The 12,269-nt window shown below is 41.5% G+C and overlaps 1 protein-coding gene across 1 annotated transcript in view; it reads left to right on the top strand.

The window, feature by feature from the left end:
• Positions 1 to 3,160, top strand: part of LOC102813114 (transmembrane protein 254-like) — a 14,325-nt gene extending 11,165 nt beyond the window's left edge. The window contains exon 4 of the mRNA XM_006837442.1: positions 3,040 to 3,160. Coding sequence (XP_006837505.1) covers positions 3,040 to 3,160 — 121 coding nt within the window. The remainder of the gene's footprint in view (positions 1 to 3,039) is intronic.
• The last annotated feature ends 9,109 nt before the right edge of the window (positions 3,161 to 12,269 follow it).

Here is a 12,269-nt window from a genome sequence, read left to right as displayed (position 1 = left end):
TGATATCCCTAGTTCCACATCCTCTTCTCAATCCAGCTTGAATTTCTGCTAACTCCCTATTGATGTGATGCTGCAACCATTTTTGAGTTATCTTAGCAAAATTTCACTTTCACGTGATATTAATGATATTGTTTGATGATTTCCACATTCCATTGGGTCACCTTTCTTTGAATTAGGTGCAAGTCTGGATCTTTTCTAATTGGTTGGCCAGACATCTGTCTTCCAAATTTCTTGGCATAGACCAGTGAGTGCCTCAAGGGTATCAGTTTGTTGAAACATTTCAATTTGTATTCCATTAATTCCTAGAATCTTGTTTTTCACTGATGCCTTCAGTGCAGCTTGGACTTCTTCCTTCAATATCATTGGTTCTTGATCTTATGGTACCTCTTGAAATGATTGGACCAATTCTTCTTGATACAGTGATTGTATTCCTCCCATCTTCTTTGGATGCGTCCTGTAGCATTCAGTATGTTGCCCATGAAATCCTTCAGTATTGTATCCTGAGGCATGGATAGTAATGCAGCCTGAATGGGTGTGGACAGAGAGTGGAGGATATATATATATATATATTGGTTTGATAAAGGATTATTTTTACATGTGTATTTATGTATTTACCTTCCCTGCAAATATATACATGAATGTGGTGGAGCATACAGATGGCAAAGTTATGAAAACTTAGATATACTAAACATGTTGAGGAGTAAGTCCCAAGATCTGGGAGACACCAAGGTCAATTGGCATAACATAGTCCACAAAGAAAGTGTTCTATATAATACTTTGGTGAGTAGCCACTAGGGTCTTAAAAACTCATGAGTGACCATCTAAGGCAAAACTCAGTCTCTCCTGTCTAATGGAACGAATTGTGAAGAAAGTCAAAGATGCATAGAAACAGTTAATGCAATGGACTGACAGACCACAAGAACATAACTCTCCATGACCCTGAAGCCAGAATAACTAGATGGTGCTGGACTACAACTCCCAACTGCTCTGAAAGGAATCACATTAGAAGATCCTGTATAGCATGGGAGAAAAACGTGGAACAAAAAAATATGCAAAAGAACAGGCCTATTAAATTATTCAGTTCGACTGGTGGAGCCCCCAAGACTGTAGCTCACTTTTCATCCAAACCGTCTATAAGTAGAACAAAAGCATCAAGAAGGTACACACACCTAAAATCATCAGACATTGAGATCAAAAGGGAAGCATTTACCTAAAGACAAAGTTCAGAAGGGTTAGGAAAGAAGGAGGAATGGGAACAGGAAATATGATGGGAGCGAGATAAACTATGTTACATTGTGGGGATTGCAATCAGTGGCCTGAAAGAGTGTACTTAAACTGTTGAATGGAAAACTTCTGTGTTATGTAAACTTTCACCCAATTCACAATAAAAAGTTAAGGAAAAAAACCTAAAGTTCAACTGTTTTTCTTCTTGGGTTCACTGTGTGGTGCTGTGGGATAAAGCACTGGACCTCAGAGTCGGTTTGAACCACAAGGTGAATGGTTCAAACTCACCAGTTACTCCTTGGAAACCCTATACAGGGGTTGCTATGAGTCGGAACTAACTTGATGGCATTTAACCAAAACAACAAATTTACATTCAAGAACAACTTTCAGAGTCCCTTTTGATATCCATTTTGATGTCTTTTCTTTCTTTCCTGTGTTTTTAATGACCTCTTGCTTTCTTCACATGTGATGTTTCCCCACAACGCCCTGGTCTTTGTTGACTGTATCTAACCTGTTCATGAGGTGGCCTCCAACTTGGGACATACTCAAGGTTGTACTTTGGCTCTCGTGGGATTCTAGGCCGTTTAACTTGAAAGAGTATATGGACAGGTGTTTTATTATTATGTGCCAGGCTCTACTGAGGACTTTCATTTCAAATTGATATTTTTCCAAGTGAGGATACTGATTCTGAGAGAAACTGAGAGATTTGCCCAGTCACAGCCTGGTATATGGCTAAGCTAGAATTTCTCATCTGTTCTGTCTTCAAAACATTTGTTCTGAAGTATTGATACCCTGTTTCTTAACTATGTCTGCATGTTTGAATCACATGAGGAATTGTTTTATAATAAGGTGCCCTGGGCAATGGCAAGACTGGTTTTGTTATGAAGAAAGCATTATTTTAAATGCATATATTAAAAAACAAGAAAGGTTTAAAAAATGCATGCGCTAACCTTTCAAGTTTAGAAGCCACAGAAAAACAGCAAAATAAACCCAGGTGAAAGTAGATATGGAAGGAACACATTTTGAAAACTAGAAGATGGTTGTTGTTGTCAGGTGCCATCGAGTCGGAACCGACTCATAGCGACCCCATGCACAGTAGAACGAAACAATGTTCGATCCTGGGCCAACCTCACTACCGCTGCCACACCTGAGTCCATCAATGATGCCACCTGGCTGATCCATCTCGTTGGGGGTCTTCCTCTTTTTCTCTGACCCTCCACCCTACCCAGCATGACATCCTTCTCCAGCGATTGTTTCCTCCGGACAATATGTCCAAAGTAGGAGAGACGAAGCCTAGCCATCCTGGCCTCCAAGGAGCACTCTGGCTGCACTTCTTCCAAAACAGATTTATTGGTTCTTTTGGCAGTCCATGGCACTTTCAGTATTCTCCTCCAACACCACAACTCAAAGGCATCAATTCTTCTACGATCCTCTTTATTCACTGTCCAGCTTTCGCATTCATATGAGGCTATTGAAAACACAATGGCCTGGGTCAGGCGCACCCTAGTCCTCAAGCTGACATCTCTGCTCTTCAATACTTTAAAAAGTTCCTGTGCAGCAGATTTGCCCAGTGCAATACGTCGTCTGATCTCTTGACTGCTACTTCTGCGAGTGTTGATAGTTGATCCAAGAAGAATGAAGTCCTTGACAACTTCAATCTTTTCTCCATTGATAACAATGTTGCTTATTGGTCCAGTGGTGAGGATTTTTGTTTTCTTGACATTGAGACGCAATCCATATCGAAGATGGTAGTTAGTGTTTAACCTCAGATTAAAATTTGGGTGTTAATTTTCCTTTGTCTTTTTGTCTTTTTAGGTCTAAAGGCATCACAAATGGTCGAGCGCGGCTGCTCTGGTTCACACAGACTTTCGTCTTTGGAATAGCCTCTCTCTCAATCTTGATTGCTTACAAACCAAAGCGCCAAAAGCAATCTTAAAGAAGACGCCTGAAAGATTTTGCTACACTTCAAAGTTTCTCTCCTTCGAAGCTATTTAAGACCCTCTAATTGATTTTGGGGGAGCGCTATGGCTCTGTAGGATACTCACTGGACTGAGGACCACAAGCCCACCAGCTGCTCTGTGGGAGAACGATGAGGCTTTCTGCTCCTGCAAAGATTTTAAAAGCCTCAAAAAACCCTATACAACAGTATCAACAAGTTACTCATTTTGTGGCCCAAAGTAGTACAGAAAACTCAAATATTAGAAGGCTGCGTACCCTGACTGGTGTGGCACTTTAGGATAAGCACTGGACTGCTAAACTCAAGGTCAGCGGTTTAAACCCACTGTAATTTCCTGGGAAATGACACAGGGTCGCTGTGAGTCAGAACCAACTCGACGGCACGCGACAACAGACATTCATTATTCTTTCATCTGCTGTAACTGAGCTTGAGGAGACTACGTGTTAGTTAGGGGAGAAGCAGGGAACGATGGCAGCTCTCCCACAGAGTTCTCGAGGTCCTTGACTTTTGGTGCTCACCCCATCATCTGGGTTAAGAACCTAGCCATTGCTTTGGATCATGGGAAACTAATTTCTGAGTTTTCTGTGCTTGATTGGGCCACAAAATTAATCTTTGCAAACTTATACCTAAAGCATTCAGTCACTCCCTTGCCTCATCCATTCAGTGCCCCTCCTAGCGTACAAGATAAGGCCTGGCACACTAAACTGATACTCAGGTGACATGCCCTTAATTTCCCAGCTCCATCACTCCCACTGCTGTTTAAGCAAAGCTCTACTTTCTAGCTGATCCTTGCCTCCTGTTAGGCCCCCACATACTGGGTTTGCCTGTTGGCCTGTCTTTACCCCTGCCTTCTGATTAGAACACCTTACCTGCACCTTCACCATCACAGCTCTCCCTTCTCAAAACTTCTTCCAACTTTCTAGACCTTTTCACAACACATCAGTATTGTAGGTGCCTGTGAGGCTTAGTGAGTTGAATGCTGGACTGCTAACTGTACAAGCTGTGTGGGAGAAAGATGAGGCCATCTGCTTCGGTACAGGTTTCCATCTCAGAAACCGTGTGGAGTACTTCTATGCTATCCTGTAGGGTTGCTATGAGCTGCAGTGGACATGAGGACTTGGTGGCAGTAGGGGTTTCTGTGAAGCAAGCTCTGAGCTCTCAAACTCCAGAGAGAGAAGGGAGAGACTGGGAGTGTGGGCAGGGCAGGCGGACATGTCGAGCATCCAAAGGAGGTGACTAGGGAATGCCTTCCCTTCAGGGGGTTCTGAGTGTGATTGCTGTTGGGCTCTGGTGGTCACTGCTGGATTGTTTCTTCAAGTCAGGACCACACTGTAACTTGAGTTTCCCTCACCCCTTGACCCACTGCCATGCACACAAATTCTCTGCCATTGTTTATTGAACAAAGGAGAGACTATCTGATTCTTCTTTCCATTTTTCAGTATCAGTTCAGTTTTCATATGAAAATAGCTGAACTCATTCACATACCCTCATGTCAAAGAAAAGCCCCCAAAACTGTCCTTAATAGAAGCCCCCCCTTTTTGTGCATCCCCTGGTGGGAAGCCTGGTATTCTTTTTACACTTTCTTGTTCTCTTGTCACTTTCTCCAGACTGTATCTCCCTCCAACCACGGCTTATTCAACACAGAAATTTTTGTTCCAGAGATCCTAGCCCATGGGTTATCTCCCTAGTTACTACCTCTCCCGTGTACCTAACTAAACCTTACTACTGAATGAGCCCTGGCGCGGTGCTGAAGGTTAAGCCCTGGAGTGCTAACCACTGGAATGCAGTTTAAATCCACCAGCCACTTAGGGAAACCCAACATGGGGTCGCTACAAGTCAGAACCAACTCAACAGCACACAACAACAACACTGGTTGTGAGGAGTGGTGATGGAGGTGGTGTGTGGGTTTGTCCCCTTTTGTTAGTAGGGGACACATTGTAACCCGTTGGAGCCATTAGGGCTCTTTTCTAATAGGACCACATGCTTTTTATTCTGAGTTGTTAAGTGCCATCGAGCCGATTGTGACCCATAGCATCCCTGTGTAGGGTTTCCAAGGAGCAGCTGGTGAGCTTGAACCATTAACCTTGCAGTTCAAACAGCTTTGCAGTCTGACGCGTTAGCGCACAGTGCCACACCAAGACTCCCTTTTATTCTGAGTACTAGCCCACTTTGCCCTTCTGTGGTACAATTGAGGTAGGTCATTTATGAGAACACTTCCCAAATAAAAGCCCCAAGAAAAAAATCCTGAAAGATTTTGAGCCATGAATTACTTCTAATAAAGATAATTTTTTCAGTATCTGTCTTTCTCTCAGTTTCTCTTATGATTAAGGGATTTCTAACAAGGAGTTCTGGTGTGGCGCTGTGGGTTAATACGCCAGACTGCAAAGCCGTTTGAACTGCAAGGTTGGCAGTTCAAGCTCACTAGCTGCTTCTTGGAAACCCTATACAGGATTGCTATGGGTCGGAATTGACTCGACACCACTTAACAACAACAACAACAAGGAAGAAAGACTTTAGACCATATGGATAAGCATTATGGGAATCCAACCCAAGCTTTTTAAAAGTACGGGCTTCTCCAAGGTGAAGCAATAATGACTAAATAATATTGAAAATAGTAACATTAATGGTGGCAGATGATGGAATGAAATGTTTTAACTTGAGTAAAATCCTGTGAGCTGCCTCTAACCCAATGGTGTTTTTGTGTTTGTAAGTTTTGATATATTGTAACACTTGATTATAGTTTTCTCAGACTATTTCAAAACTCTAGAACTGTCTGTACAGATGAAATGTCAGTTTGTGTTTCACTGATACAGAAACACACAGAGTCCTGGTGGTGGGCACATGCTCCTCACTATACGTCGGGAGTTGCCGTAGCCCACGTTCCTCTCTGCACTAGGTCATTGCGATAGGCACAAACGTCTCCTTACTGCTTGCTTTATCATTTTCATTTTATTCAGCATTTGATACAGTTTATGCTGGGTTACGAGATAGGCTGCTAACCCAAGGTCAGCAGGAGAACAATGAGGCTTTCTGCTGCTGTCAAGATTTACAGCCTTGGAAACCTTATACAGGATCTCAATGAGTTAGAACTTACTTGGACTTCATCAGCATGCAACCACCACCACAAAACATGCTGCAAGTGAGAGGATTAAGAGCTGATTAGTATTCATGTAATTTTTTATATATACCAAATGTATTGAATCCTGTCGCCTTAATTGGGCTGTGAGCAGGCCTGCAGGTCGTTCCTTTATAGACCTAGAAGCTGCATCCCAGAGAGGTGAAGTCACTGAGCCAACATCACCCAAAGAGAAAGGAGTCTGGCTGGGCCCTTGTGTGTCCTCTCCCCACAGCCCAGGAGTTGAGAAGTAAATCTGTGAAACCAAAAATAAAAATGGCGACACCCTGACTTTGTGTTGCCGTCCATCACAGTGGTTAGGTGGAAGAACAGCTTTGTGTTAAATGGCGATAAGAAAAGGTATCTAGATAGAAGCAGCTGGGGGCGGACAGACTAACTTTTTACCCATCTCCCCTCCACACCCCAAAGATTTCCAGAACATGTACAGTTTGGAAGAAAATAACAAAAAGACCAGAAAAACAAAGCAACACACACAATGTAACAGCATGTCCAATTTACAAATGATTTCCTACATTCAACATGTTTTGCACTCCATGCAATCCAAGTTAACATGTTTCATAAGCCATGGTGTTTGATCATAGATCTTGGGTTTGAGACAGCACATTTCAGATGTGTAGAGGTTCTGTGGCAAAACAACATGCCATCTCAGTGTTGGGAGCAGCTGAGCCGAAGGTCCCTGACTGGGGGTAGTTTAACAGAAGGATTGCAACTGGAGAGTTGTGGTCCAGAAACGGGCTACGTCCAAGTCAAGCTGCCCCCCGGAGGAACTTGCAGGGCTGCCACATAGGACAGGGAACTTGGAAGGTCTTTCCTTGTGTTTAGCTATGTCCTTAGGCTCAGCCTGCACAACATTCTAGCCGCTCTATCAGTGATCCAGCTAGCTACCACAAGTTACAGTTTTTCTGATAAAGTTCCGCTTACTGCTGGCTCCTTCAGTACAAGATGTTCTTGTACTCCTTACCCTCTCTCAAGCATCTCCCCTTGAGCTGTGTATAAATAAACTCGCTGCCTTGGTCTGTGCTGTAGTATCTCCATCAGTGTGCTGCGTCCCACCTGCTCACAACTTTATTTATTTCACTTGTATCTTGTGTCTTCCTTTTATTTCTAATCTCCCGTCACCCCTACTCAGGTTTAATCTCTCCACGCGCGGGCCGCAGAATATAGCCAGTTGCTGGATTGGCTATATCTCAGAAAGCCCTTATGTCTTTCCACTGGAGGTTTGAAAACAACAGCAAAAGCAGTCCCATTTTCACCTGGTCAGGACCCTTGCTGGAACCTGTTTACTTACCGAAGCTCTTAGTTTCAGCTGCCTGGATGCTAAACTCATTCATCCTTCCCTTTAGTGTCAGCACAGAGAAAACACTCCTAGCAGGGTAGCTGAGAAATGATGTGTATGTCCACGAGACCCTTCTCTCTGAAGGGTTCCTTGTCCCCAGTGTGTTGTGAATCACGGTTCCCTGTTAATCGAGGCTGCACAATGACAGTTTATAGTTAGCATTTTCCGTTTCTCCTTTTGAAGGGATTTTGAAGCGACGCTAGTTCCATGATGGACTTTTGAAAAGGTGATTCAGCATACTCCCTATTTACAATTTCTATTAAACATTTTAAGATAGCTCTTAAGTTTCTTAATAGGATTGAGTATACCAAATAACTTATTTCTGTTTGTAGGAAGTCATAATGTTAAATTAGAGAAAATATCTTTGGCTCAATACTTTTCAAAGAAACATTCAAGAAAGAACTTTGACTAAATTTTTTCTAGATGCATCTTTTATCACCACATTGCATAGAATGTTTCCGGTGGTGGTGGTGGTCATTTCTAATAGTGACCCTGTATAGGGTTTCCAATGCTGTAGCTAGTTAGAGGAGCAGAAAGTCTCATTTTTCTCCCACGGAGCAGCTAGTAGATTCTAACTGCTGACCTTGCAGTTAGCAGTCTAAGTCATAATCCACTATGCTACCACGCCTCCTTGGATGTTCCTAGTAAGTAAAGATTACTTTAAATAAAAATTGCCTCTGAAATTGATAAAGTCTTAACAATGCTATTAATAAAAGCAAGGATGTGTATCTATAATATAAAATAGGGAAGTGTTCCTGGTGTCATGTCTACACTATACCTGAATTTATTTATTTAAAGCAATTCCCTTTAAAGAAAAATCTTCCTAAGAATAAATATGAAATCACAGTCTTGATTTATTGATTACATATTTTCTAAGAGATAAGAGAATAAAACAATCAGTACCTGAAATCACCATGCACGCTAGTGCTACACTTGACACACTTGTACTAGCGTGCTCACAATCCTATATACAGCAGAAAAAAACATGTCCTCACAATCGTTGCTGTGTTTGAGCCCATTGTTGTAGCCACTGTGTCAGTCCATCTGGTTGAGGGGTGACTTCTTTTTACTGACCCTCTATCACATGAGATGTCCTTTTCCAGGGAGTAGCACAGTACATGAAATCTTACCATCCTTTCTGACTGTCCTTCTTCCTGGACAGATTTGTTCATTCTCCCAGCAATCCATGATGTCATCAATATTTGTTGCAACACATGTGGTGGCTTCCATGTTGCTGTGATGCTAGAAGCTGTCACTAGTATTTCAAATAGTGTCAGGGTCACCCATGGTAGACAGGTTTCAGTGAAACTTCCAGACTATGGCAGACCAGGAAGAAGGATGTGATGGCGTATTTCTGGAAAAAAGAAATTGGTTAGTGAAAATCTTATGAGTAGCAAAGAACATTGTTTGATAAAGTATCAAGGTGAGCCCGTCAGGTTTGGAAAACACTGGGGGAAATGGCGCCTCCTCAAACTGGACGTGACCTTAATGACATGGATGGAGCAAAGCTTTGGGGACTTTCATTTGCTGATGTGTCACAACTCAACTGAGAAGTACAGCTGCAAACATCCATTAACAAATGGAACATACAGTATGTAAGGAGTCCTCGTGTCGCACTGTGGGATAAGCACTGGGTTACTAACCACAAGATTGGTGGTTCAAACCCACCAGCAACTCCTCAGAAACCCTATACAGAGACTCTGTGAGTGGGAACGGACTTAATGTCACTAAACAACAACGAAACAATATATAAAGTATGAAGCTATGAAACTGGAAGTTGTTAAAAATGAAATGGAACCCATAAAGATCAATTTCCTTGGCATCAATGAGCTGAAATGTTCAAGTATGGGCCACTGTGAATTGGGGGCATTTTGAATCAGACAATCATATGGTCTATTTTGCCAGGAAAGATAAATTGAAGAGGAATAGCATTGTATTCACTATCAAAAACCCTTTCAATATCTATCCTAAAGTACATGCTGTTAATGGTAGGATAATGTTTATTGGTCTACAAGAAAGATCAATATGACTATTATTCAAATTTATGCACCAACCACTAACGGCAAATCTGAAGAAATTGAAGAGTTCTATGAACTTTTGTAGCCTGAAATCAATTAAACATGCAATCAAGATAGATTGATAATTACTGGTGATTGGAATGTGAAAGTTGGAAACAAAAAGGAAGGCTAGAGAGTTGGAAAATATGTCCTTGGTCATAGAAACAATATTAGAGATCACATTAGAGAATCATGCTACACTATTAATAATTTTTCAAAATTGCCCTTCGTGAAAAAGTTTTGGAAAAAGATAGTAGTAATGGTTGCACAGCATTGTCCATATAGTGACATTGTACACCTGAAATGGTTAAATTTGTAAATTTTATGTTTTATATATTATATCAATTTAAAAAACACACACAGAAGGTTGCCCTACTCATTGAGACTGAAGCTTGAAATTTAACATGGCTTTAGCTACAGAGTTTTAGGCAGGTTTTCCAACTTTCAAACCCTTAATTTATTATTAGAAGAATGAGAATAATTTTACATTGTGAATGGAGTAAAAATAGAATGGTACGTTTAAATGAAACCATTTAAAGTTAAGAAACGTTGTCAACTCAACATGTTAAACAGAGTTAAGTTCTACTGAAAGGATTCTGATTGCTGATATGCAGTCGGGAGGCTGTTTTAGAGCCAGCTCTCTCAAAACCGTGGGTCTCATGTGGGTCATGTGGGGATCTTGTGAATCCCAAGTTCTGACTCTGAGGGTGAAGTAGGTTTAAGATTCTGATGTCTCACTGATTCCTTGGTGAGGGTATACAGACTACTTTGACTATGAAAGGTTTTGAGAAAATTAACAAGAGTGAAACAGTTCTACCCTAATTTCCTGGAATCCGGGGTTCATTGGTGTTTGTAATGTGCCAATATATTTTTGTTAATAAAAAAATGAGTTGCTAGAGTCCCTTGCTCGTCTGTCAGTTTATTGTGCTGTGGTGACTGTGTATTGCAAATAGCAGCTGGGTCACCTACGATGGAGAGTTTTAACAGAGTAAGAGACTGAAGAATGATGTGCTGATATACTTCTGAAAATTAACCAATGAAAACCTTATGGGTCACACCACATAGTGTCTAATAAAGTGGGAGAAGGTAACCCCTAGGTTGGAAAGTGCTTTTACATATGGTTGATTCACTATGATTGTGGAGGTAGCACCGACCAGGTGACATTTCTTTCTGTTGTATATAGGTGATTGTTCCAGCAGAAGAGAAAAGTAAAAATAGAGAGAAGGAAATATTCGAAGAAATAATGGAAATGAATGTCTCAGAAGTTATCATATTTGAAAGGACTTATAAAGGGCCAAACTAGGGAGAGATGGAAAAACCCAATTCTAGGTGGTTGTTGCTCAGTGTCGTGGAGTTGGTTCTGACTCATAGCAATCCTGTTTAGGGTTCCTGAGTAACTGCTGGTGGGTTTGAACCACCAAATTTGTGGTTAGCAGTCCAGTGATTACCCTACAGTGCCACATGAGGTACAACAGTAAAACTTATCAACAACAACCACAACAAAGTTCTGAAAGCTTCTGGAGAGAAATGTCACTTACAGACAAGTGACAGTGAGTTGGGCTCTGTACGCTAGAACACAGCGGCATGAGAGAGGATAGTAACGAAGCCGAAGCCCTTGCATGCAAAGGCTCACAGCATTTCCATTCAAAGACTTTTCTTGAAAACACTTTTGGAGGAAGTCTTCAGAAATTAAAAGAAAAAAGTTCTGACTAAACTTCAAGAGATATGAGGGTAGGGAAGAAACTGGCATCAGAGAAAACATTTTAAAACAAATCCTGATTTTTAACTACATACTTTCTGTAGTCCTGATGTGGGGCTGGAGGACAAAGTGCAGGCCCGCGAGGTTGATTTGAACCACAAAATCTGCAGCTCAAACTCACTAGTCGCTCCTCAGAAACTACACAGGATCACTGTGAGTCAGAACCGACTCGATTGCACTTAACAAGAGCAACTTTCTGGATAATTTCCATGATGCTGCCTTTGTATGCGTGATATAGGAGAGGGAACTATAGGAGAACGGACACAAGATGAAGCTCAAGTAGTTGTCTTATTGGGGGGAAATATAGACACTGATAAACTTAAAGTAATAGGGATATATATTGATGAATGAAGAAATTAGGGGCAACTAACATAAGACCAAAAGCATACAATTGTTTTTATGTTGTAAAATACCAAATTAAAGAAGTTACTAGAAAAGTACAGAGAACACCTTTATACCCTTCACGCCTAGATTGACCAATTGTTAACAATTTGCCACATTTGCATTAGAACTCTCTTTCCTTTTTGCACGTGTATATAGGTGTGACGCTGTAGTATAACCACTGGACTGCGAAAGGCAAATTCAGCAGTTCAAATCCACCAGCGGCTCCTTGGAAACCCTACACAGGGTCGCTATGAGTTGGAACCAACTCCCTGACACACAACAACAACAAAAGTTGTGATGTCACTCCCTGAGAGCAGTGGAACTGCCCCATAGGGTTTCCAAGGCTGTCAATCTTTATGGAAGCAGAATGCCGATTTTTCTCCCATGGAGTGGCTGGCTGGTGAGTTAGAACCACT

Source organism: Chrysochloris asiatica, unplaced genomic scaffold (genome assembly GCF_000296735.1).
Source record: "Chrysochloris asiatica unplaced genomic scaffold, ChrAsi1.0 scaffold00020, whole genome shotgun sequence".
NCBI lineage: Eukaryota > Metazoa > Chordata > Mammalia > Afrosoricida > Chrysochloridae > Chrysochloris > Chrysochloris asiatica.
The sequence above is the reverse complement of the archived record's forward strand: the minus strand, read 5'-3'. Positions and strand labels throughout refer to the sequence as shown.